Source organism: Culicoides brevitarsis, chromosome 3 (assembly GCF_036172545.1).
Source record: "Culicoides brevitarsis isolate CSIRO-B50_1 chromosome 3, AGI_CSIRO_Cbre_v1, whole genome shotgun sequence".
Lineage (NCBI taxonomy): Eukaryota > Metazoa > Arthropoda > Insecta > Diptera > Ceratopogonidae > Culicoides > Culicoides brevitarsis.
In genome coordinates this window covers 18,689,038-18,713,604 of record NC_087087.1, presented here as the reverse complement: position 1 = coordinate 18,713,604, position 24,567 = coordinate 18,689,038, and the positions used below count along the sequence as shown (strand labels likewise).

General features: G+C 27.5%; 1 protein-coding gene across 1 annotated transcript in view; it reads right to left on the bottom strand.

Moving 5' to 3' along the window:
- The window catches only part of LOC134835108 (max-interacting protein 1-like), a 121,926-nt gene extending 102,748 nt beyond the window's left edge, over nt 1-19,178 (bottom strand). The window contains exons 1-2 of the mRNA XM_063849973.1: nt 19,040-19,178; nt 2,955-3,150 (exon numbers count right to left, since the gene is read on the bottom strand). Coding sequence (XP_063706043.1) covers nt 2,955-3,150; nt 19,040-19,118 — 275 coding nt within the window. The 5' untranslated portion in view covers nt 19,119-19,178. The remainder of the gene's footprint in view (nt 1-2,954; nt 3,151-19,039) is intronic.
- Between the last annotated feature and the right edge of the window lie 5,389 nt (nt 19,179-24,567).

Here is a 24,567-nt window from a genome sequence, read left to right as displayed (position 1 = left end):
ATTTGACATTTTGTGTTGACTTTCCGAAGAATTTTTCGGTTATTTTAATTAAAATATCACGAAGACGACATTTAATTGGGAATTGACAAGACAAGTGGTCAACCGAAACGTAAATAAAGTTACAAAATATATTTAGTTGTGTGACATTCGGTGAAAATGCCAAGGAATAAAATATAAAATAAGAAATGAGAGAAAAATAATTAACATTTTGATTGTCATAAATTAGTTATATTAAAGTTTCTCATTATTTTTCATAACCATCATAAATTTTTGTGAGGCAGGCAAACGCGGAACAAAGTTCGGAGATCAACTTTTTAGAGTACACTTTTAATTTTTTTTTCTCGACACAACACAAAATTTTGATACACACATAAATTTCCTCGTGCAGCACGATCGGAAAGTACAAGGAGAGCACTTTTGTCTGAAAAATTTATTTTATTTTAAATAAAATACAAAATTGTTGGGCTCGTTTTATTTATATATTTTTTTTCCTTTGACGCGTTACCATGGAAAATATGGGAAAATGTTGCATGAAATCGGGAGTCAATTAAGCAACTTTTCCGAAAAATACACTTTTGCGCCATTCACCGGTAACGATGCAACCTTTTACGTGCCATTATTTTACCATCTCAAAACTATAACTTGCACAAGTTGAGTTATGATTATTATTGCTGTTGTTTCTGTTCTGGCCAGGTCTCTGGCAATATTTATTTATATTTTCAGATGTTGTCACTTTTTCCAACAAAAGTTTTTGTTTTTCTTTCGAAAAATAATAATTTTAGACATTTTTTTTAGATTCATTAAAATAAATTTCACGCAAAATCAGTAATTTTGTATTTTTCTTAGAGAGAATGTGAATGACACAAAAAAGAAGCCTGCGAATCTAAGCAACGAACACAACAAAAAAAAAATTGAAACCATCAAAAACATCACTGCTAAAATATATAATTTTTTTTTTGTAAGTATTTATCTGTCTTTGACAGGTTCTGCAGTTTGCTTCAGACTCGTGCAGAGCCACTCAGCAGCAGTAAAAAAAAGTGTGCGACGGACAAAAAATGTGCTTCGTTTATATTTTTATTTATTTAACGTCAATAAAATTTCATTTGCTGTCGCAGATTTTGAGATGTTCATGTCGTTCGTCGTACTCATCGTGAACGACGACAAAGTAATTTTTTATGACGTTTGTCATTTTTTTTTTTGAGTTTTTTATTTTTTTTTAAGGAAGAAAAGAAAAGAGACATAAAAACCACGATTGAAAAGTTTGTGCTTAGTGGTGTGAAGAAAAAAATATAAAAGCGCCTTTTTATAATAAAAAAAAAACTGAATAAATTTTAAAAATTTATGGAATTTGCAAAAATTGAATTTTGTGAATTTATTTGAAATTTTCTGTATTTATTTATTTGATTTAAAATTTTAAAAAAAATTCTTTTAATTAATTTTTATATTTCAAAAGAACTTAACTTGAAGTTTAGGTAGAAATTTTTTCAATTTATCATAAAAAATTTTATAATTTTAAAATTTTATTTTATAAAAAATAAAAAAAATAAATAAAAATAAAATAAAAAAAAATAAAAAAAAACTATAACTTTCAAAATTTGAAAAAAAATTTTAAAAAAATTATTTCGTTGCGAAACAAACTTTTTCAGAGCACTAAGAGTTAAATTAATTTATTTCAAAATAAATAAATTATTTTTAAAATATTAATTTTAATTTATTAAAAATATGATTTTTTAATTAATATTGATAATACTGTTTTTTATTTTAAATTTAATTAATTTTAATTATTTTAGTTCATTTATTTATTAAAAAATTTTCAATTTTAATTTATTTATTTTTTTTTATTTAATCATTTATTATTTATTTTTCTTAATTACAAAAAAAAATGTTTAAAAAAATAATAATAAAAAAAATTCTAGAGAAAATCGTAAAGACTTTTTTTTAAACCTTTAGAGCTATTTTAGCATGAATGAATGGGTAGAATGAAAAAAAACGAAAAGGAAATGGACTTTCTATTTGCATTTGAGCGCAAAAGTAAATAAAAAATCTACAATATAATTAAAAGCCAAAGCATCTTTCGTTAGTGCGCGCGGAACGGTGTGGGATTTCGTTTTTATTTTAAATTAATGACCGCAAAACGAGGAAGAGAAAAAAAATTATGTCTTTTTACCGACCATTATTATCCTATTTATACATTTGTAGGCGAAATGATTCAACCGCACTCAATTTTTCGCGCGCGCACCGAAGACAAACCATAAGGAAGAGTTTATAACAACGCCGAGTCATTTCAATTATTCGTTTCAACTTGAGGAATTATTATTATTATTTTTATACACGCGGCTCTTGCTTGGATTTTATTGCAAGGCATTTTATTATTATTATTATTTTCCTTTTCGTCTCTCTCTCGCTCTCTACTTTTATGTACTTGGTCTCTATTTATACGGCAGTTTAATGATGCCCATCTCTTATTTCGCTATTTGTGTCTTTCGTTCGTCTTTGCCGCCCATAGCGCTATATTTGCAACTAACTTTTATTTTTTTTTCTCTCTGATGATAATTAAAATTACTTTTCTTAATTGATCTTCTTTTAATTGCCATATTATCATTTAGATACTTACTTTTGTGTGATTTTTGTGTGTACCTCACTCTGGCAGTAGGGTGAAAATTATTTCTACCGGAATTCTTTTCATGCCATTTTAGGACCGTCCTATCATTTGCGCCCGCATTTGTCGATATCGAGGAAATTTTATACGACAAAAAAGTTTTTCCACGATTTATAGCGTTTGCCTTGGAAGCTGTATGTGTGGTATCGACCACTAAAAAGTTCTATCGATATTTTTTTTTTGTTGCTGAACACTCAAAAAAGTACCCAAACACACACGCAGGCCACATCGGTGCGGTGCTCAATTAAAGTAATGAATGACGAAGGGAAATTGCAGAAAATAAAACACCACTTACCGGTTTCCTTGCCCTTTTTTGCCACGTTGTCGTCGATTATTATTGGTGACTATGACAGAGGTGGTTATGCTGCTGGCATTGTTGCTGCCACCGACGATGCCTTTCGCACTATTTATCGGTGGCAATAGCGGTGGAGCCAATTTATGTGTGGCAGCTTTCGGAACGGTGAAAGTGTTTGCGTAACCGTGTTCTTGTTCTGAAAAGAAATAGAAAAAAAATCATTTTTAATAAATTTTGTTACACAAACATTTTTATTCAATTTATCGAACGAAAAAAAAATTCATTGACGCAAGAAAAGTGGAACAACCTGTCAAATATTTCTTTTTCTCACATAATTCTGATAAGGCGTTTGTTTCATTAATTAGAGCAATTAATATTTTATTTTCAACTTTTTTTTTCACAGGCTTTGACTAAAAATGCGACTAATTATTCAATCAAAGTTTCAACTTTTTTTTCGGTGGTTCGTGATATGAAGTTATTAAATTTTGTCAGAGCAATAACTATCGATTGCCGAAAAAAAAGTAGGAAAATGTTATCGTGATACGCAAGAGAAGTGAATTAATATTTCATGAAAAAAATTAATTAAAAAAATATTTTTTTCATAAAATAAAATAAAAAGGAAAAACAAAAAAAAAAGTTTAGTAAAATTAGATGAGACTGCGTAAAAATACATGCAAAAATTTACTGATTTTTTAAATGTCAAGAAAAGTTAAAGTTGAAGTTAAGGTATGAAAAAATTAAAAAAAATTATATTTTATGTAAATATTTTTAGAAAAAAAATTAAAAAAAACTATTTTATTTTATTCATTTTTTTATTTTTTTAATTTATAATTTTTTTTATTTATTTTTTCGATTTAAAATTCTAAAATACATTTTTGAATAAATTTTATTTATTTTTTTAAAGTATGCTAAATAAAAAAAATTAAAATTGGTTCTACAAAAAATACTTGAAGTACTTGAACAAAAATTGTTACAAAAATATTCAATTTCTACCCAAATTTATTTACTTTATTTTTTGCAAATAATTTTATTATTTCTTAATTTTTTGTTTGTAATTTTTTTTAAGGTTTTTTGACGTAAAACGGTGAGTTTTTACATTTTTAAATTTTATATTTTTGTTATTTTAATTTTAATAATGCGCATTTTTTTTAAAGCCAAAATTTTTCGTATTTTAGGTACATAATTTTATTAAAAACTGTAATTTTACTGTAATAAAAAAAATGAAAAAAATTTAATCATAATTTTTCCCAATCTACATATTTTCCCTCTGAATTTATTCGACTTATTTATTTATTTTTTATCTATTTTTTTCTTAAATTTGAATGTTAGAATCAATAAAAATCTAAAAATATTTTGCAAATAAAATAAAATATTTTAAATGAAAATATTTCCAAATAAAAAAAATTAATAAATCATGTCAAAATCCAATCTTAATATTTTATTAGTTTGTCCAGACACAGATTCCCAGAAATCTTCAAATATTTTTAAGCTTTCTAAGAAAATTTGTCTGTAAATGTACTTTAGCAAAAATAAAAAATAAATAAATAAATTTCCTTAAAATTTATGATTTGAACCTTTTTTTCACGAACAAAAATTCCGAGAAAAAAACTCGTTAATGCACATAATAAACTTTTCTCACCCCAAAATAGCGACTAACACTGACGACGGCGTCATAATATGTCTCCATCAATAAAATACGACAAAAAAAATAATAATAAACCGCGTCATTAATTGTCTCACCTTTAGTTCACCCCGAGTCACACAGAAAAAAAAAGTAAAATAAATTCTCTTAATTATGTCTGCTAGCTAGTCACCAACAATTTTCAATGTTAATAAACTCTTATTTTTTTCCCATGCATATATATCAACAGCGACCCAAGCAAATACTCAAACACATACCCACTGCTCATTACGTTCGTTATTGTGTCACATCACAGAAGTACTACTTTCAACCTTACTTACTACTTTTTTCTTCTTTTTTTTTTGTTTGACACACAAAAGACATATTAGTCACTTACATGAAAGGACATTTTCCTAATTTATATAAGTCTGGCACACAAACATCCGACTTGTTCATTAGCGGATAATAATAATAATAAATATAAAAATGTGTACTGTGCTTGCGAATGAATGAAGGTGATGAGTATGAAAAAAATAGCGACTGGCAGACGAAAAAAAAGATTATTTTTTTTTTGGGTCTTTTCCATCGTTTCGTTATATAACGCGCACGAGACAGACTGACTGATGAAAAATGATAAATAAAGAAATTAAAAAGGACAAAAGAACGTTTTTTTTTTTTGAAGACAAAGAAATGAAAAAAAATAAAATAAAAGGTGAATTGCACACTTGGACTTGCAACAAAAAATTTCCAGGAATCTTCAACCCTAATTAATGGTAGTGGCTGTCGTCATTTTGGGCCAATAAATTTCCATAAAGTGATTAATTTAGTTTTTTTTCCGTGCTGCATCGCTGCCAGTAAACAAATTTAATTTCGCTCGCATGCAAAGGAATGGAAATTAAGAAAATAAAATAAAAATAATGTTTAAATGGAAAAAAAAATCCGAATGTAATGAAAAAATTTAAATGAACAATTAAAACGTCCTTTGCCAAAAAATATTTATAAAAATGGATTAAGAAAAAGTTCATGTAGGATAAAAAAAATCTATTCGCATTTTAAGACTAAAAAATTCTAAAAAAAAAAATTTTTTCAAGTTATTTTAATTAATTTCACGAAAAATGTAAAAAAAATTATTAAAAATTTTGAAAATTGTTAAATTTAAAAAAAAGTCCTGCCTGGAGTCAGTTGAATAAAATAAATTTTAATTTAATTAAATAAAAATAATAAAAATAATAAAAATAATAAAATTAATAAAATTATATAAAAAGTGTGCAAATTTCGTTTTTAATATCTCACCATATCTCAATAAAATTATTTTAAAAATTAAATTGAATAATTTGTTACAGAAATAAAACTAAAATTGAATAAAATAAAATAAAATTTGTATGAATAAAATTCAAAAAATAAAAAATATTTTTAAAAATATTAACTAGGTATTTGAGATTTTTTACTTCTAAAATAATTATTTTATTCCTCAAAATAAATTTGGTAAAAAAGAACAAGCTTAGAATTATTAAAAAAGTCAAAATAAATAAAAAATTTTCATTAAAAGTAAAGAAAAATCATTTTTAATTTTTGTGTAAAAACAAAATTTAGAAAATTATTTTTTTTTTTAAATTAAATTTTAAAAAATTTTTAAATTAAATTTTAAAAAATTTTTAAATTCAAAATTTGAATAAAATTTCCAAATGGAGCCAATTTTTTTCTACAAAAAAAAATGTAGAACATTTTTTCTCATAGTTGAAATTTAAATGCGTGAACGGGTGACTGCAGTCGCAGTATATTAACTCCCGTAAGATATGTAGACGTATCTGACCCATCTCAGTCTGAGGATTTTCCTTTTCTGACAACTAAAATCCCCCCATAATCTTAGCTAACTATTTTCAGGTCAACCACCAGTTTATCTGCCATTTCAGTTAGTGCGCCAGAAATGTGTGTGTGTGTGTGTAAAACTGCACTAATTCTTTCGGGATATAATTTGTTAAATGTGCGCACTTTTAAAATGAAATTTAATGAACTTTTCGTGTAAATGGTCGATTTTATTGCTTTGCACTTTGCCTCATCTCTTTTGCCTTCCCTTTTTCTCATTCATTTTCTCGCGCTCGTTTGTTGCCTTTTTTCTATTTAGTTTTTTTTTTTACTTCTTTAGTTTCTTCAATTATTTTTTTTCTCACGGTATGAATAGAGGATTTTATGTGAAAAGCAGTAAAAAAGTGAATAGAAAATAGTTTTAAAGGGAAATTAAATGGAATTTATCAGAGCTATGCACGGTATGTGTGTCATTATTATTTTATTATTATTATATCAGTTTTTCGTCCTTTGACTTATTAGCTATTCATTATGTCCTCCTTGAGACAATGGCGATGTGTGACACTGCCGCCACTATTTAGCAGAGCTACAAATGACTTTCATGAAACGTTTTAAAGGTTAAATGGTTTGTAATACAAATAGATAAAGGTTTTTTGGCACATTTAAGCACACATACCGATGGAGATACATAAAAACACATAAAATTTGCTTTAATTTATGTCTTTTTCCCTTTTTCGTTTCGTTTTATTTGCGTCGTCGTCGTCGTCGTTGTCAGCGTGCCTCTGTGCTGCGTGCGTACCCGAGATGGGCGTTGTTGTTGCTTATAGCTAAAAAGTGCTATTAAAGTGCTTTCACTACAAATTTGCTTATATATCTGATTCGGAAAATGTTTCGTGTGTATTCTTAACATTTTTTTTATTTACCGCATTTCACAAATAAAAATTATTTTTCGTCCGTCTTTGAGAAAGACAATTTTATGAAAAATTATAAAAAAATAATTTTTTTAATTTAAAGAAAATAAAAATCGAATAAAAATGCGGTTAAGCTCGTCATTTCACGACAGCTTTTCATTTCATGTTTTTACTGCATTTTTAAAATTATTTTGAAAAACTAAATTTGTCCGTCTGTCTTTACTGATGTGATTTTTTGCCATTTGCTAATTCAATATTTTCATATTGAAACATGAATCAGCGGAAGCAAGTTAATTATGGTTCATTTAATTTGATGGAAAATATTTTTTTTTGTTTGTGTGAAATGAAAAACCTTGGAAAATTCGGTAAAACTCTTGGAAAAACCTTGGAAAATTTGTAGAAATATTTTCAAAATATTAAATATGTACCGTAAAAACCTTGTAAGTAATTCAAAAATCGCAAATAAGTGAAAAACCCCGGAAAATCGTGGAAAATTAAAAAATTATTAAAAAAAATTAAATTCCTAAAATTATCGTAAGATTTTTGTGATCAACAAATGAAGAAAATTTATAAAAAATCGAAAAAAAAATAAAGGAATAAAATTAAATGCGATAAAGCTACTTTTTTCGACAAAAACTTTCAATTTTCGATTCATCATGAAGCCAAAGACGAAAACGGAAGAAGAATACCGACTGTGTGTAGGTGTGCACGGAATGAGCAAAAAAGCAGTTGTGAGGTTTAACGCAATTAAATTACTCAACAGACACACAAAAATATCGTTTCCTTATTCAAATATAAAATTTTTGGCAGTGTCATTATTTTGTTCGCACAAGAAATTCCCAGAAAAAAGGAGTGCGTGAGCAGCAAAAAACACACACACGCACGTTTCGGATACAAAATTTTTGAGAGCAAAGCAATATAGCACCGGATAAAGGAGAACATTAATCACAGTAAATTTGTAATTGAAATTTTACGATCCTTTGAAGTACTGCGTGGATTTAAATTTTTTATTCAGAGCTTTTTATTTATTTTTTTTTCGCAGAATGGCCATTTTTTTTACAACAAAATCTGGAAAAATCGCCTAAAATATTATTTATTGCCTGAAAATATGCGCAATTTAATCCATTATTGTCTTACAATTAATTAATTCGCATGTTGCAGGCAGCGCCGATTGGTTTTTATCACCGAAAAAAAATGTGTGCCGGTACCTGCTCTGTCGACACACAAAAAAATCTATTAGTGTGCAGTTTTTTTCTGCTTTATGATTATTATAAATAAATCAATATTGAAAAATTTATGGATTTAACAAACGTAAGCGAGCATAAAAATATTTTTTGGCTATTAAATTTGATACATATGACGTTTTTCGGTGCTGTTATTTGTTTGTTCTGGCTGTTGCAGCAACAACTCGTGCCGTCGTGCCGGCTACCTTGCCTCATTGAAGTTTCTCTCGCACTAAAGAGGTCTACGGATCGAAAATGGGTGATATTGAGTCATTAAGAGATTAAATTGGCCTTTTAAGAAGTTAAATTGACCCCTTAAGATTCAAACTGAGTCCTGAATCAATGTGAGCTCTTAGGAGCCAATGTGAGCTCTTTAAGAGTCAAACTCAGCCCTTCGGAGTCAAACTGAGCTCTTAGAAGTCAAACTGAGCTCTTAAGAGTCAAACTGAGCTTTTAGGAGTCAATGTGAGGTCTTAAGAGTTAAACTGAGCTCTTAAGAGTTAAACGGAGCTCTTAGGAGTCAATGTGAGCTCTTAGAAGTCAAACTGAGCTCTTAGGATTCAAACTGAGCTCTTAGGAGTCAAACTCAGCTCTAAGGAGTCAATGTGAGCTCTTAGGAGTCAAACTGAGCTCTAAGGAGTCAAACAGAGTCCTTAGGAGTCAATGTGATCTCTTAGGAGTCAAACTGAGCTCTAGAGAGTTAAACGGAGTTCTTAGGAGTCAATGTGAGCTCTTAGAAGTCAAACTGAGCTCTTAGGATTCAAACTGAGCTCTTAGGAGTCAAACTCAGCTCTAAGGAGTCAATGTGAGCTCTTAGGAGTCAAACTGAGCTCTTAGGAGTCAAACTGAGCTCTTAGGAGTCAAACTCAGCTCTTAGGAGTCAATGTGAGCTCTTAGGAGTCAAACTATTGCCCTAAGGAGTCAAATTGATTCCTTAAGTGAAATAGTCCAAAAAAATTCTTTAAGAATTTAAATTAATCCCTTCACCTTAAGGTATCGTAAGTTCGACTCCTATTGGTTCAATCTGATCTCTTATTAGATCGATCTCACCCATTTTTTGTCGGTAGAGAGGCCTACAAACGTACACGGAAAATGCAATATATTTAATTTAAACCAAAAATACAACAAAAAAATCATATAATGTGTTTCTGTGTTGAAATATATTTCTGTTGGAGAGGAGTGGAAAACTGCACACACTCACACAAATAAATTGCATGTAGATACGAATAATGTTTTTTTATTGTTTGCTGTCGTCGTTGTCGTCGTGTAGAATTCGGTTTTGTACCATGCAGTGGCACTCAAATCCTTGCTGCTGTGGTTTCTGCCTGAAAAATTATTATTATTATTATTATTGCTATTATTTCATGCTGCTGCTGCCGCTAGCTGGTGGGTCTGCTGTTGGCTGCGATTGTGATTGGGCTTGGCATGTTCGGACAAAGTTATGTCGCGCGAGATGCAATTGTCGTTGTGTATATACAAGCATAAATTAACGATATATGGCAAGAATAATGCCGTTTTTTATGCATTATGTCTGTTCATATTTTTATTTTTTTTTTCCTCTCTTCTCTGATGTCGACAAATTTATTTAGTGATGTTTGTGTGTCTGACTGTGTGGAATCTGCAGTTATTTGAATTGTGTGGGAAAAATGAGCTTTGTTTGCTTTTAAAATTGGTTCCATCGAATAAAAATAATCGTAATTGATGGTGCTGTGATTTTTTTTATTCGAATGCAGATAAATATTTTCACAAGGTTGAATTTTTTGTGTGTTAATAAACGAAAAAAAAATAATAACGAGATTAATTTGAAAGAAAACTTTTCAAGAAAATCTCAAAGTTGGATTGAAAATTCAATAGTTTGAGTTAAAAATGGATGAATGTGCACTTTCGCAATGTAAATATTTTCATAATACTTCTTGGAAGGTTTATAACTCAATAATATCTTCGAAAGAATTAATAATTATGAAACGCCTTCAGGTGGATAAGAAAAACATCAAAATTGAGATGTTGTGAGAAAATATCTTTCTTGCACGAAATTAATTCTCATATTTTCGGGATGAGGAAACAAAATTTTAAATTTCAAGTTAGAATTAAAACTGTTAAATTTTCAGAAACTAGATGATTGCCATTTTTTATTTAAAATTATTATTTTTTTTCTTAGGCCTTTATTCTGAGGTTTTTGGCAGAAATTATTGGGTAAAAAAGCTCAACTTGTAATTTTGTGAATTTTCAGCTCAAAATCAGTTTTTAAAATTATAACTGCATTTTTCTATTTTTTAGTTTTTTTTTACTGGATTTCTTATATTTTTTGTGCATTTTTGGCGGTTGAAAATATCTATAAATAAAAATTAAAAAAATAATTCAAATAAATATATAAAATATAGAAATAAATCTAAAAAATTAATTATAGAAAGAAATCATTTTTAATTTTTTTTAAATATTAGTGCTAAAATTTTCTTAAAAAAAGAAAAAAAAATGAATTAAAAATTTAAAAAAAATATATAATATAAAAGCAGGGGCGTAGCGTCATAGGAACAATATGGCGGCAATGCCCCCTCAAAAACGTTAAGTTTTCATAGAAAATCTTCAGAATTAGAGGATCAAGAGCTACACGTGTTCTCTGTGTTCCCCCAAAAATTTTCGGCTTGCTACGCCTTAGGATGAGAGAAAAGTATGTATCGCTCTAACGAAAGAAATCGTATTCTGAATCTTGCTCATCTCCTGCGAGAGTTTGTTGAATAAGTTTGGGCCTTCAAAACTGAAAAACCTTTTGCCAAATTCTGGAACAAACTCTACCATGTCTAAGTTTGAATTTTCGGTTCCTCTGTTGTTATTGTATTACTTGACTGATTATTTATGATTTATTAATTAACAAATATTTCAGAGCTTATTACATTTAAATATTACGAATCACCAATGAAGGGTGAGATATACATAATTCATAGCCTACTTCAACATCCTCAAGTCAGGTCTCGAGCTGTTCCAATTCCAGATCCTTCTGACGTGCTTTTAGACAGACAATTCATGAAGACCAATCAAAGGGAACACATTTAATTTTGTCTTAATATTTTGATTTTCAGTTCGTCAATGTCGCTGATTCATTAAACCATTTTCAAAATTCACAATATGTTTAGCACATTCTCAGGTTTTATGAAAGATACGTCTTTTTCTCATAGTTTCTTCTTCGATTGGCATTTCAGGGATTTCATCACGGTCATACCGTAGCTCCTTTAGCAGCTTATGAATTAAAGCAATTTCGCTTCTACCTATGCTCTGGCGGCAATCCCATGATTCGGGGAGTTTGTCGGAAAAAAGTTGATTAGACGAGTTGAGTTGAGAAGACGAGCCAAATGGCAAGGTTTTAATAACTAAATATCTATCCATTAAAAACATTTACAGTATTACGCACCACCGAATTGCGCAATATCAATTTAAACCCACCTTAGTACATTTAGTTATTGAATTAATTAATTAGATTGTTTACATTTTTAAATATTCGTCAGCCACGTAGTGTCATAGGGTGCTGGGGGTGGCTGTGTCCCCCCTTCCAGAAATTTCAATTTTCAAAATAATGTTTTTGAATTTAGGACACAAAAAAAATTTTGTTCTATGTGCCCCAAAAAAATTTCGGCTAGTTACGCTACTGTAAATAATAAAGGTAAAAACACATTTCATCAAATATTTTTTTCAATCAAAAATCACTTTCAAAGAGTCAATAAACTTTTTCAATAACGAAATACTAACCTTGATCCCTCTGATTAAAAGTCAACAACCTTACATAACCTTTCTTCCAAGAAATCTTCAGAAAACATATTTTAACGAACAAACAAACCACATTAGATACCTAAATTGAAATTGAATGAAATTAAAACAAAAGCGATATTTTTAAACTTCAAACGCCAATTTTAAAATTAATTAAATTGTCTTCGCATACATCTTCATTACCGCGCCAAAGCAGTCAAGTTTTCTTGACATTTATTCCAAAGAACAAATAAATCGAGATACCAACAAGGGATCCAAAAATTTTCAAGGTTATTCAAAACTAATTATCATGGCTTAAATATCCTCCGTTTGCTGCTATAAACGACTCCTTTTAGGCACAAACACACAAAAACCGCACACTTGTTTTCGCCGAATATCGTCTAAAATGTTTCAAACCACTTACTTATCACCCCCAAATAATTCTCAAATTGTGCTAACCCCCAATACGTTACACGCACAGACATACACGAAAAACCGTTCGGAATAAGTTGCATGAATAAAACTATAAATTTCTCAAGCATTCTTAAACACGTCAGAAACATGTGTTTATATTATTATTATTATTGCTATTATTCAAATAGTGTACCGCACGAAATAACAATGCGATTTTGCCTAACACTTCACACGTAGAGAGCAACTTGGTGCGTCTATTCGTCACCATCATCATCATCGTCGTCGTCGTATTCGTCGTCATTGTTGGTGCTCCTCCATGTGCGATTTGTGTGCTTGATAATATCATTATACGTTTAATAATAAAATCCTCGTACATTTTGTGGCTTCATACCTCCTCGAACCACTTTATTTTTAAGTGTTTTGAAGCTCAACATTTTTACGCCAGCGTTGGATGCGCTGCATTATAATACGATTTTTTTTAACACATTCCAACAATTGTGGAAAATTTCCATTGCATTGACATGATTTCTCGTTGTTGAATGAGTGAGTGAGGATCCCGATTAACCGACGATATTTATTAGCCGGTTTTTAGTAATTTTTACAAAAAAAAATTTTTTTTTGTACTTTTTGTGACGCAAAGCTTGAATAAAAAATCGAAAAAAAATTTAAATATGTAATTTAATAAAATTTAGCAGTAAAAAAAATTAAAGTTAGAAATTATAGACATAATTTTTCAACATCGTTATTTTTTTATAATTTTAAATTTTTTAGTGAAAAAAATTCAAAAATTTGAAAAAATTTTTTTGAATAAAAAATTAAATTAAAATGAATTAAAAATAAAATTTAAAAACGTTAGAGAAAACTGTTCAGTACCTCTAAGGAATCTCGAAAAAATATTATTTTTTTTTAATATTTAGTAAAATTTTTCTCTATTTTTCCCAAAGATACTCATTATATTTTTATAATTTATTTATTTATTTTTTTATTAAATATAATTTTTAGAAAATCGCATAAAAAGGAAAAAAAATATTTACAAAAGGTTGAAAATGAAAAGTTTATTTGATTAAATTTTATTTATTTTTTTTTATTTAAAAAAAACCATTAAAATTTTAGTTTTAATAATAAAAATTAAATTATATTTAAATATTAATCAACCTTAAAATAATTTAACAAAAATTAATGAAATATTTTTTTTACAGTTTTTAATTAAAATTAAATTTAAAAAATATTATTAAAAACTTTCATTCTTAATTTCAATAAAAAATTAAAATATTTTTCAGACGAAAATCAATACATTCCATTTATAAAATAAAAATATGGACAAAAAAAGTAAATTTTAGCTCTCCCTGTATTAAAATAGTATTTTTTTAATTCACTAAAAAAAAATTAAAATCATTAGAAATTGAGTAAAATTGAAAATATCCGGGTTTCTGTTAATCGGTTTTGAAAATTTTACGAGCGAGTGAGAAGAGACGAAACTCACTTTTAAATAATGCAAAGAAGACTGTTTTTTAACATTTAAAATAAATGTGTGTGAAAAGTGGATGAAGTGGTAGAAAATCGACAACATGCCTAGCGAGTAGATGATTGTGCATATTATTATACAGAGAAATTGTATTTTTAGTTGCAATACCGACAACGGCGACGATGACGATGACGATGTTGATGATACTCACACAACTCACAGTTCGCACACACAGTCGATGGTGTTTGAAGAAAGCATACGTGTTTTTGAATATTTTAACGTTTTTAAATTTTCCTCGTTCTCTCTATCGCAGCACACAAACTTTTGATGATTAATTTTTGGCTGGCTTCAAAAAAAAAAATAGCAGCAAACATTTTATATTCAATTGATGCACTCGCCTTACTCTTTGGCATGGCGGCGACGGCATGCATGCAACGTCGAGTCCCTCTTTTAATTTATTTTTCCCACAACCATATAAATATTTCGCGATACAATTCACAAAGCAAAGCAATATAATAGCGTGTGTGTGTGTGTACAAAAGACATCCATTCGTTCGGATCGGCACAACTGCGGTTCAAATTATATTCACATACATTCAGATGCGTCTCTCTCTCACTGTCTGTCTATCTATTTGCTTGTGAGCGGCGGCGGCGGTGGTGGTTGTTGGAAGCGAAAGCAACACAAGGGATTTGCAAGTTTATGATTACATTTCGTTTGCAATGTATATGGATATTACACATGCACGCGAGTCACTTGGCGAGATATACTTGAATAAATTTAAAACTACTCACTATTTTTTTTTTTTTGTCTATTTTTATTCACGAGTTGAGAGAACTTTAAAATCGGGATTTTGAGCAATGAAAACTGAATAAAATGCAAATGTGTGTTGTTCAACTTGTCGATTTTACACTTTTGTTACGTAAGCTGCGAGCGAGAAAGCAGAGAAAAGGGATGACTACACTTTTAACATAATTAAAATTCACGTTACAGCATTAATCCACGATGATGCCATTAAAGAGGTTTGTTTGTTTGTTTTTTCAAGTGAATTTCTTTCATGTAGGATTATCGTTCGTTGCAAGATTATAAAGAAGAAAAAAAAAACAAGGGAAAATGGATTTTCTAAGAGATTTTCCATCATGAAACTTGGAGAGGTGTTTGAAAAATTTCCATGTTTTTATTAAATGCTCTTTGATTCTCAAGATATTAATTAATTTAATTGAGGTTTGATTAAAAAGTTTTTTTTTTTAAGTTTTAATAAAAGTGATGGAAAAAAATATTAACTTGTTTCATTAAGTTTTATTATTTTATATTTTTTTTATTTTTTTCTTTTATAGGTGAATTGAATAAAAAATAGTACTCTTAATATTTTTTGCATCAAAAATTCATTAATAATTTTCTAAAAAAGAAAAAAATAAATAAAAACTTATCATTTTTTATTTTAGACTTTTCGAGCATATTTAACAAAAAATATAAAATATGTTTTGATTTAATTATTATTTTCATTTTTTTGTTCCACCTAAACCAATGTTAAAAAAAACTATTTTTTACGTTTATAAAATATGAACTAAAAATTAATGAAATTCAAATAATTTTTATTTCTGCAAAAATATTTAAAATTTAACTAAAAAAAATAAAGTTGCTCTAAAATTAATAAATTTCTTTTCCTAATAATTATTCGAAAATGTTTAAAAATTATGCTTGCCAATGTCAAAAAAATTAAATATTAAAAAAAATAAAATAAAAAATTTATCTTTAATTTAATCAAATCTTGAGACTAAAAAAAGGTAAATTTAATTTTTTGGTTTTTTTTTATAATTTTTTTTTTTAATTTTAAAATAAAGTAAAATTAATTTCAAATGAAACAAAAATTAATTTAAAAATTTTTTCCAATAAATATTTAATCAACAGGATAAATATTTTAAAAAATATAAAATTAAACATAAAAACAATTAATATTTAAATATTAGAATCATGTTTCACCGAAAAATACCTTGTCGTTAAAAAACCTTTCTTGGTCATGAATATTTCTTGTTTGCTTATCATTTTTTCATGCAAAAAAATTCGTTCACGGAAAAAAATTGCATGATAGTCGCTAAATCAAAGTCATCCAATTTAATGAAACAAAGAAACACATGCCATCTCCGATATTTTTCGCAACGCATATATGAAAATGTGGAAAGATCTAGTTTTGAAAACTTTTGCAAAATTTTACCTCAAAAAGCATAAATGAAAGTTTATCCGAGAGAAATATTAAACGGAACTCCCTCTTTTCACTCCATTTAATTTTGCGATGCAACCACATTGTTACTCAAAACCTTAGACATTTTGCGAATAATAATTGCTTGCGTTACAGTAAATATTTGATATCTCTGGCAAATGTTTAAGTTAACACACATTTAATTGCACAAGGCGAAAGACGAGAAAGTTTGACAGTGTCATCCTTCCCCCGAAAAATATTCTCTGTCATCAACAAGCCACATGATATTTGTAAATATATGTCACCACGATGTAATCTAATCCTTACGCAGAGCGACATCCGAGTGCCGAGGAACAAAGTAGAAAACTTTGTCATAAAAAATACATTGTTTGTCTCTGTTCTCTCCTCGTCTTCCTCGCACCAAAAACGACGAGCCACTCCGCACAACAACAGAGACATGTCTATACATAATATATTTTATGAAATAATAAATATGTACTTTTATGTGTCTATGAGTGTGTTTGTGTGTGCAGAAAATGGGACAGCAAACAAATATCCGAGACAAAAAAGGCAGAACGGAGAAATATTGGACACACAAACAACAAGACGACAGAGCAAAAAAAATGGTAAAAAATTTTCATTCTTCTAACAACATCATCGGAACACATGCAAATTTTCTCACAAAGTTTCCCTTGATTTGCTTATCGCATTGTTGTCATGCCAAAACAGAAATGAGAAGCAAGGAAAATTAAAGTGTTCAATATATGGAACGGCAAAAAAGTGCGTATTTGTCGTCATCAAGATTTGATTACCAAGAGATTACTGGAGTGCTTGTCAAAACCTATCAAAATTTTCATAAAGAAGCAGTTTTCAGTCGAAAGAAAAAATACGAAATATTTCAACGGTAATGATTTTTCTTATTTTGCCGACTTTCATTCCATCATCACCCATATTTCACAAAAAAAAGTGCCACTCAGTGGAAAATTTTGGAAAATTTTTTAAGACCATAAGAAATTGAAAACAAGTTCCGGTTTGAAATTCTTAAAAAAAAATATTTTTTTTAAATCGGTTTTTAATTTGGTAAAATTTAAATTGATTAGGTAAAATTAATTAATAATTTTTATTTCTGTAAATAATTTCTATTAAAAAATAAAAAAATTAAATCAAATTTTAATTTTTTGTCAAACTAAAAAAAATTAAATTAAAAAAAATAATTTTTAATTTAATTAATTTTTTATATATTTTTTACTTTTTTATTTTATTTATTTTGTTTATTTATTTTTATTTATTTTAAATATAAAATTATTTATTTAAAAAAATCAATTAAAAATTAAAACATTAAAAATGGTAAATGATCAAAAAATCAATTTTTTTTGAAATTCTTTTAAAAAAAATTTTATTTACAAAAAATTTTAAACAATAATTAAAATATGAACTAAAATTAATTTAATGAAAAAATATCATCAGTTAAAATCTTAAAAATTAAAAACAAATAAAATTTATTTTTTAAAATTAAATATACAAAAAAAAAAACTTCTAAATAAATTTTTAATTTTTAAAATTAAAAATTAATTTAATTTTTAATAATTTTTAATAAATTAAAATTTCCAGTTACTAAATAAATTTTATAAAAATATAAAATTTTCTCAATTTTATAAATTTTCTTGAAAAACTTTAAAAAACTATCAAATTCAATGAGAAAATTTTAAAGAATCTTAAAAAATAGCCGAAATTTTCCACTGGGCAAGAACGACAACGAATCAACTGTGTCATAAATTTCCTTTAGAATTTCTTGTTTGATTTTAGAGCCGTAAGCAAGTTTATATTTGAACAAAATATTTCCTTTTTTTCTTTATATTCTTCTGTTTCTTTCTCCCATCACATCACACGTTGAAGTGAGTCGAACTTGGTGACACATCATCAGTGTGTATATGTGAAAACTTTCTCGGAAAGTACAAAACAAAATTTACATGTTTACGAAAATCTTTTGGTTACACAGAAGAAAAAAAGGAAGACGAAGTGAAGAAGATGAATAAGTGTGTGTGTGTGTGTGATGGGAAAAGGAAAAGATGAGAAAATATATAAAATAAGAGGTTATATTGTGTTACCTTCAGAAAATGTGTGTGTGTGTCTAGTGCGGTATTTCTCGCATGTAGTAGAGCGGCATTCAAAGAATTTCTCGGATTTTTGCAACAAACACCTTTAGCTGGCATCCCAAACTTAACCTGTCTAATAAACACGTGGATAATAAAGGTACTTGTCACAGGTTCAGAGTTAAAGCCGCACACAAAATATCATCTTTTATTTTTCAAGACACCGAACACACACACATGAGAAAAGTGGTTCAATATTAAATTGAGGGTTTTATGTCCCATTGTCACAATATATTTATAATACCTGTATTTCTGACAATTTTTCTCATGCAGGAACGAAATTATTGTACGAAAAATAAGACGACAACAAGAGAATAGATAGAGAAATAAGTGACAAGTACATGTTATGGATTATATAATTTTTTTTTCTTCGTTCCTACTGGCACCGAAGACGACGAAGTAGAAAGAAGTAGGCTTACATGATTTCATTATTTGACATGAGAAATAAAGAAGAGCGAAATTCGCAGAGAAGAGGATTAAATTTGAAGCCTTGATTCGTCTTTGGAGCCAAAAGTAAAAAAAAAAAAATAATAAAAAATAGATGAAAAATGCCTTACCTCGTTCACGACGCTCGAGATATTCCGCTGCTTGCAACAACACTGCGATATTCATTTCGACGGATAATTTGCTTTCCATTTATTTAAATTAAATATTATTTATTAAAAATACACAGAGGAAAGGACTCACTAACCAAATTTATCGTTAGTAGTACTTTTTTATATTTTTTTATAATTTATTATTATTATTTAATTATTATTATTATATAATGCAGGATACGATAAATTTACAATGATATTGAAGCCGTTTATATTTTTTACACACTTTTTTTTATTTAATTTGTACCATAAATTATTATTAATATATTATTAACTTTTATTACTTTTACTAGAGAAGCGAAAAATTGTACACTCACACACGTATGAAGGTTACTGATTATCAATTTTTATAAATATTTTTTTTAGTTATATATTGAAAATTCACATAATATTAATATTAATAATTTTAATTATATTTGTCAAGATGATGATGATTACTATTTTTTTTTAAAGCATCTTTTTATTTTATTTTTTTATTTTTTTTCAGCGTCGCACAAGAGGGACAAAATTGATTATTTATACAGATGATGATGAAATTATTTTCTCGTTTCTTTGCTTACTTTTACTATTACATTGATGATATATTTATTATTATTTTTTTGTCTGATTCTCTCTCTCTCTTTGGTTAAATATTCTTGAGAAAAGAAGAAGAAGAAGAAAATTTGTATTAGATTTGTGTGAATAATGTGTCTGTGAAATGAAGTATTAAGATGATGTAATAATAATAATATTCGATATTTAATAATATTATCTGTGTATGTTTGTGTTATGATTGGCAAATATTAATATTTCTAACGAACATCGGCGTTATATTTGATGAAATAGGATCTGATTGAATTTATTTAGATGGAATATCGGGAAAATATGAGAATTTATTGATAATGATTTCTTACACGGAGAGATAATGAAGAGATTACTATTTTATTAGAAGTTAATCGAATTTTTACGAATTAATAAGTTTTTATGTTATTTTTATTAATCCGGGAAAAATATTTTACATAAATATTTATTGTTTTTTTTATTATTAAAAAAAAATAAATTAAATAAAAAAAAATTATTTTTAAAATAAATTTCCAAAAAATAAAAAAAAAATTAAAAAAAATAATTTTTAGATAAACATTTATTTTAATCATTAAAAATAATTTAAATAAAAAAATATGAATTAAAATTTAACATAATTTTTTATAGATTTTAAAAAAATTAATACAAGAACCTATATTTGACTAGTTTTAAAATTTGAAAAAAATATAAACAAATTAAAAAAAATTAATATTAATTGAATTTGTTTAAAATAACCAAAATTTAAAATTAAATTTTCAATTTAAAAAATACTAAAAATTTAACATTTATTTGTGTAAATAAAAAAATTAACCAGAAAAAAATAAAAGTCAAATTTAAAATTCTATAACTTGAAAAAATAACAAAAATATAATGAAATAAAATTTTAACTTGATTTTAGTAATTAAAAAAATATCACAAATAAAATAAAATTTTAAAATTTTAAAAATTAAAAAAAAAAAATAATTAAATTTTACTTTTAATTATTTTTAAAAATTAAAAAAAAAACAACAAAACAAATATTTATTTTATTTATCTTTTAAAACAATAATCTTTCCTTCCGAAACCATTAATTAATGAAATATTTTCCCTTTCAAAAATAAAATCAACTTTGAACCTCTCCAATCAAGCCCGCAAAATATTTAATAATAATTAATTATTAATTTCTCTTTATATTCTTGTAGGTACACTGAATCGAGAAAAATCCCTTTTTTCTTTTTTTTTCACCATCATCATAAATCCAATCAAATCAAAAATTTCATAATACACAAAAAAAATGTAAAAATAATATTGGGTTCCTTTTTCCGCAATTTCCTTTCATTTTTACTTTTTTTTTATTCTTGCGTTGTTGAGCCGATTCAATATTTGATTAAGCGATTAGTAAATATTTAACTGTGTCGTTGTTGTTGCTGTTGTTATTTTTTTTTCTGAGAAAGAAAATGTGTTTTATTTTATTACCGTCGATTATTTTTTTTTCCAATGATGAAAATTATTATTTATTTATTTTTTTGACCACGTTTGAATGATGATTAAATATGATTAATCAATTATTGTTATTTATTGTAATAATTAAGGAGGAAAGTCAATTCGATTATTTATTGAATATATTTCTTCCGTGTGTCTCTCTGATTACAGACGATTATTATTTATAACATGAATAATTTATTTTTTTTTTGTAACACTTTGAATTACTCGTGACTATGGTGCGGGCGTTTGCGGTGTCTTTCTGTCATATTCAATATAGAGACGAAGACGAAAAAAAGTTCATTGATATTACAAATTAATTAACGCAAGTCACGATTTGCCATGTAATTTAATTATTATTATTATTTTCTTGATATATCAATTATTGATCGATTTGATTTAATCGGATTTGATTTAAATACCGAATTATGCTCTCTCTCGTGTATATGTGTTCTGACACTTGTTTCCTGGCCGTTTTGTGTACAACAAAAACACTCGATTTCTCGTTGATTGCACGCGATGCTTTTAATTTTAATTTTAACTCGTCATGCAATTTTTGTCGATTTTTTTAACAAAAATTTTTTAATTTATTTATTTTTTTTTTGACAATTTTCGGACCGGTATTTTTTTTTTTTTAATTTTAAATTATTTTCATTTTTTTAGATTTTATTTTGTGGTGGAAATTCGCGCTCCCGGAAATCAGATCTGATTGCACCAAAGTCAAAATTAAAACTGAACGTCGATGTGAAAATGTGTAAAATGTGAAAGAAATGACGGCACACACGAGACAACTTGCGGTACCGCAACTGTTACGGTACAATGTAATAATAATAACAACAACATAGTAACAACGTGTCGGCTCTGTGTGTCAGTGTGTGCGGCCGATTATACACAGTAAATGCACTTTGGGTGCATCTGGCGTAGTGTAAAGCGATTTTCGGCCAGTTGTGGGGAAATTTTTGGCACGCATGCGCACACGGAATGCAGAAAAGGTGCACAAAAAAATAAACAAACGTGTTGTTTACGTGTCATGTACGAAAATATCTCACCCTTGAATATTTTTTTTAGCTGTACATTGGTTGCTGGTGCTGCTGCTGCTGAAGAAAATTGCAGTGCGAGGGAAAAAAGTTTTTACACAAAACACGAAAAAGAGATTTTTTTTTGATCAAAAAACACTGAGAAACTGATTTGTTTGCCTCGGAAACCGTTGCTTTTTAAAATCTTTTTGTTTTTTTGTACCACTGGTGCCACTTCGTTTTCAAAATATTTTAAACTTTTTGCCTTAAACTTATTCTCTTAAATATTCTAGAGTCTTTTGGTTCTCACTTATCAAAAAATTTACAGGTACAAAAATTGAGTCACTTCCTTTCACGACCGAACTTTGGACTAAACTAACTTCTTCTTCTTGGTCTCAACCATGTTTTTGCTCCGTACTTTTTATATTTTTGTGCTCTTCACAACACGTCAGAATCGAGTGCAAAATATTTTCCCAACATGCCTCGTACCGTTTTAACGTTCTAACCAATTAAGGGTTTTTGAATTGAATAAAAAATGAGTTTGTGGGGTTTTCCCCAGCTACACATGCAGTTACATTGTCGTCGTTACAAACTCTCTTCGTACTGCACTGCACATGTAACAAAATGCATTTCAGGTGGTACATGTGCGTAACATGCCGTTACTTTGCAACTTACGGTACCACGGCATGCGTTTCCCTGTGTGTGCCGGTAAAGTGCATTTTCGGCCACTTCGTACGCAAGCAGAGGCATGCGCAACAGCGTCAGAACATCGCACAGCAACAATGTGACGACGACCGAATGTAATGTTGTTGTTTTCATTTTTTTTTTCGTTTTGTGAGGCACGCGTACGGTACACGGTTGCATCAACAGATTGACCGATAAATTGCATGGGGCACATGGCGGGTGGTTGGCGTGGCGGGGGAAATAAATTTATGGGGAAGTTTTTTTTTTGAAGGAGAAGAAATTGATTTTTATTACAATTTTCTCCTTTGGAAAATTTTGTCACAAAGCGCATATTTTGTTGCACTTTTCTCCCCTTTGCTTACTTTTACAAAAAGTTCCCCTTTGTTACATTTTCATGTAAAATGCTTTGATTTCAGTTACAATTTTAACTGACGCTAGTTTTGTTTGTACCAAGTTGCCCACAAAAAGCAAATAGGATAAAATCTGGCGCAGTAGTCCTTGAGAGATCCAGAGCGGTTTTACATCTCGATCAAAAATCAGTACCGTGTGAATTTTTTTATTTTAAAATAAGGCAAGTGCAATTTTTGAAAATGTTTCTTAAAAATATTTATAAAAAACGTGAGAAAAGATATTTTATCATAGAAATTTGTAACATAATTTTATAAAATTAAATTGTTTAAATTATTTTTGAATGATATTTTTATAAAAAAAAATAAATTTAATTTTGAATGTTTTTGTGAAATTCTTTAAAAATTTTAAATTTATATTTATTTTTTTTTGTTTTAAAGATTTATTCTAAAACTGCTAAAAAATTGATAAAAATAAAACGTAAAAAATTTTTTTTTATAAACAAATCAGTTTTCGTATATATTTTTGATCATAAAAACAGAAAAATATTCGACTAAATTATGAAAAAAGCAGTTAAATTTAATCTAATTGACTGATTAAAAAATCAGAAATTAAAGTTTAATTCTCTTAAATTCAAAATAAAAATGAAAATTTAAATACTAAATTTCTTCAATTTGAAAAGCTTTTTTTATTATTTAAATTTAGGCCGCTCCAATTTTTTTTTTGAACTTTTCGTCTCGTACCCCATTTCAAATGTCGATCCAATGGGGCAAAATAAAAAAAAAAGTTAAAAATTTCATCAAAATTCACCGTTTTTTCGTTTTTTGAAAAGAAAATTTCAATTTCTAAAAAAATTATTTTTCAAAATTATTTGATAGTTATTTTTACGAAATTTTTTTGTTTAAATTTTTAACTTGAAATACTCTAAAATAAATTTTAAATTATCAAATCTAAATGTAGATACCATAAAATCAACTAAAATATTGATTAAAAGAACTGTTAAAATTTTGTCATTTTGTATGAAAAAATATTTCAATTTTTTTTTATTTTGAAAAAAAAAAATTTTGGGACAAAAAGTTCGAAAAAATTTTAAAGCGGCCTTATTTAATTAAAAAAAATTAAATTAAAAAAAAATAATTTTTAAAAAATAATTTTTTAAATTTAAAAATCATCGAGGGGGAATCCAGAAGGCTCTCCGAAACCAAAGGGCGGAGAGGCAAATCTGTCATTTTTGCAAATTTTTAGGTCTTTTTTGTAATTTTTCGTACATTTAGAGTCGAAAAGGGAGACAAATGCCCTGATGCCCCCTTCCTATGGATCAGAAGGCTCTCCGAAACCAAAGGGGGGTTTAGGTGTTTAAATCTGTCTAGGTCTAGGTGTTTAGGTCTTTTTTGTAATTTTTCGTACATTTAGAGTCGA